Source organism: Rhincodon typus, chromosome 5 (assembly GCF_021869965.1).
Source record: "Rhincodon typus isolate 14 chromosome 5, sRhiTyp1.1, whole genome shotgun sequence".
Classification (NCBI taxonomy): Eukaryota; Metazoa; Chordata; class Chondrichthyes; order Orectolobiformes; family Rhincodontidae; genus Rhincodon; species Rhincodon typus.
Genome location: NC_063336.1, coordinates 23,153,052 through 23,155,621, shown reverse-complemented (window position 1 = coordinate 23,155,621; position 2,570 = coordinate 23,153,052). Strand labels below are relative to the sequence as shown.

The 2,570-nt window shown below is 42.6% G+C and overlaps 1 protein-coding gene across 1 annotated transcript in view; it reads right to left on the bottom strand.

Annotated features, from left to right (window-relative positions):
• pdss2 (prenyl (decaprenyl) diphosphate synthase, subunit 2) overlaps positions 1-2,171 on the bottom strand; it is a 215,125-nt gene extending 212,954 nt beyond the window's left edge. The window contains exon 1 of the mRNA XM_048596699.1: positions 1,987-2,171. Within this exon, the coding sequence (XP_048452656.1) occupies positions 1,987-2,171 (185 nt within the window). The remainder of the gene's footprint in view (positions 1-1,986) is intronic.
• Positions 2,172-2,570: the final 399 nt, after the last annotated feature.

Genomic DNA, 2,570 nt, shown 5'->3' with positions numbered 1-2,570 from the left:
GGCTAAGCGGATGAGGGTGTCGGTGGAGGGGGACTGGTCGGGCCTGCGGGGCAGGAAGAAGCGGAGGGCCTTTAGGCCTTTTCTGATGAAGGATCTAGGCCCGAAATGTTAGCCTTTCTGCTCCTATGATGCTGCTTGGCCTGCTGTGTTCATCCAGCCTTGCACCTTGTTGTCTTGAATCCTATTAGACCTCAGATTCTCTAAATCACAGCCCTTCTACCTTCACCAGCATACCAATCCTTTAGCCCAACAGTTAAACTAACTCCAGTACCAACAAATCAATTCTAACGGGTCTCCCATTTTCTATAAATTTTAATCCACATCCAAAACTCCATTGGTTGTACCGTGACTTATACCCCCATTAGGGGAATTGACCTATCTTGACTCTCAGCATGATAAAATTTAAAACACACTTCCTAATGCTTAAATCTCTTCATGGACTAACAACCTAATTTTGCAACCTGGAAATCCTCATCCTGAAGCATTCCTTCTCCTTTAAGAAATCCACCATATATGACTTAATTGGTCAAGTTTTCCAGTATTCTCGATCTATCCTTCGTCAAAACACCTGGAAAAGCCGTCCATATTAAGAGCTCTACATAAATGTAAATCCTTCTTGTAACTATCAAAAATTAGGATCCAAAGAGCTGCCTAGAATAGTTTCTCTGCAGTAAGAACTGAGAGAAAAGTATCACAATTGGTAAAAATGTAAATTACAAGTTTTATTTCTATTCATTCATGTAAGCATTATTGCCCATCAATCAAGAGTCAACCACATTGCTGTGGGTCTGGAGTCATATGAAGGCTAGACCAGGTAAGGATGGCAGTTTCCATCCGTAAGGGACATTAGTGAACGAGATGGTATTCCCCTGACATGGTTTTATAGTCATCATTAGACTCTTAATTCAGAGAATGCTGTGGCAGGATTCGAATTTAGGTCCCTGGAACATATCTTGGGGTTCTGGATTAACAATCCAGTGATAATACCACGAAGCCATAATCTCCCCTGAAGTTAGATGGACAGTTGTGATTGTAAACATGACTTTAGAAATCTATAATGAAGAAGATAACAATGTCCAAAAGTTAACTTAACATATTCCAAAAGATTAGCTGTCAGTAGAGTCTGAGATTCTGCAAACCGATTGCTGGGCAAACTCAGGAGGTGTGGCAGTATTTATGAAGACACAGAATTAACGTCAAGTCTGACATGACTTCTTTTTGACCTGAAAGATGTTGGAAAATTGGTAAATAAAAATAAAACATCAACGTATTTTACAACCCCTTTCAGTTCTGAAGTCATGTCAAACTCGAAACATTAACTGTGTTGCTCTGTTCACAGATGCCGCTAGACCTGAGTTCCTCCAGCCTTTTGTTTGCTTCGGCTATTTCTTTTTATTATTACTGTTGATATTACGAATCACAGTGTGTGAAAATGTTAGGCGACTGCTTTTTAGCCACAGCCCTGAACCACTTACTCTCCGGAATATCATATATAAATAATTACACTTAGCCCATCTCCCTCTCTGGCTTGCACCCGCTGCAATCCCTGCACCAGTCAAACAGGATACCGAGCGAAGGAATCCCCTTCAGTTAATCGTTGGACTTGAGTGAATGAGCAAGTTGCAGGTGCGCACCGATGCTATTTTTTTTCAAATAGATACACCAAATGCGTTTGCATTTATCCAAGTGTAAACTGATTCTGTAAAAGGGAATGCACTCTCTATTTGGAGCAAACAGAAAATCGAATCGTACAGGTTCTCCAGGATTTTGGAGTTTAAATGCAGACACAAGAATTTGTTTCTCTGATACAGACACTTGGTTCACAAAGAAAAACAAACCCCTATCTGCTTCCCGCCGCTAGAACCGGAGACACAGGTCGGTCAGTCTCTTTTCCTTCCCCCCAGCCCGGACCGAAAACCAAGCCCCTGTCAGTCAGTGATAAACTCGGTCTCTTTGTGCAACAAGGTTCCACTGACACAAACTCACCGTTTCATGGGCGCCGCCATTTTGTACAATCTACTATACGGCATGTCACAAATCCCAAACAGAACCCTTTGCCCGCTGAAGCGGCGAAGACACGACACCGCCATAAAGTGGAATGCTCCCGCGTGGCAGTGTAACCATGGAGACGGCGGGTGGGGCGGTGGAGCCGGTGCGACAGCTGGGCGCATGCGCGGGCATGCCAGGGCTGACAATGGGCTCGGTCCTTGATTGACAGGTCGTTCCAGCTTCTTTTGTCCACAAGTTTGTTTGCCAGATTTAAAAAAATGATTCCAGTGCCGGAAAGCATTAAATAACTCAACTTAGTTTAATTGAAGGCTGAGATAAATAAGAATGATGGTTAAAGTAAATCGTAGTAACATTGGCATGGTGAAGATGAGCGGGCTCGTGTTTTGAAGGTGTTAGGATTTGAATGGAAAAGCAGATGCTGGAAATCTAAAATATGAACAGAAAGTACTCGAAATAATCATCTGGTTTGACAGCATGTCTGGAAAAAGCAATCTTCTGCATTTTTGGCTAGGTGCAAATTTTGTTATGTTTGATGGAGTGATTCTCAGCACAAGGTTGTG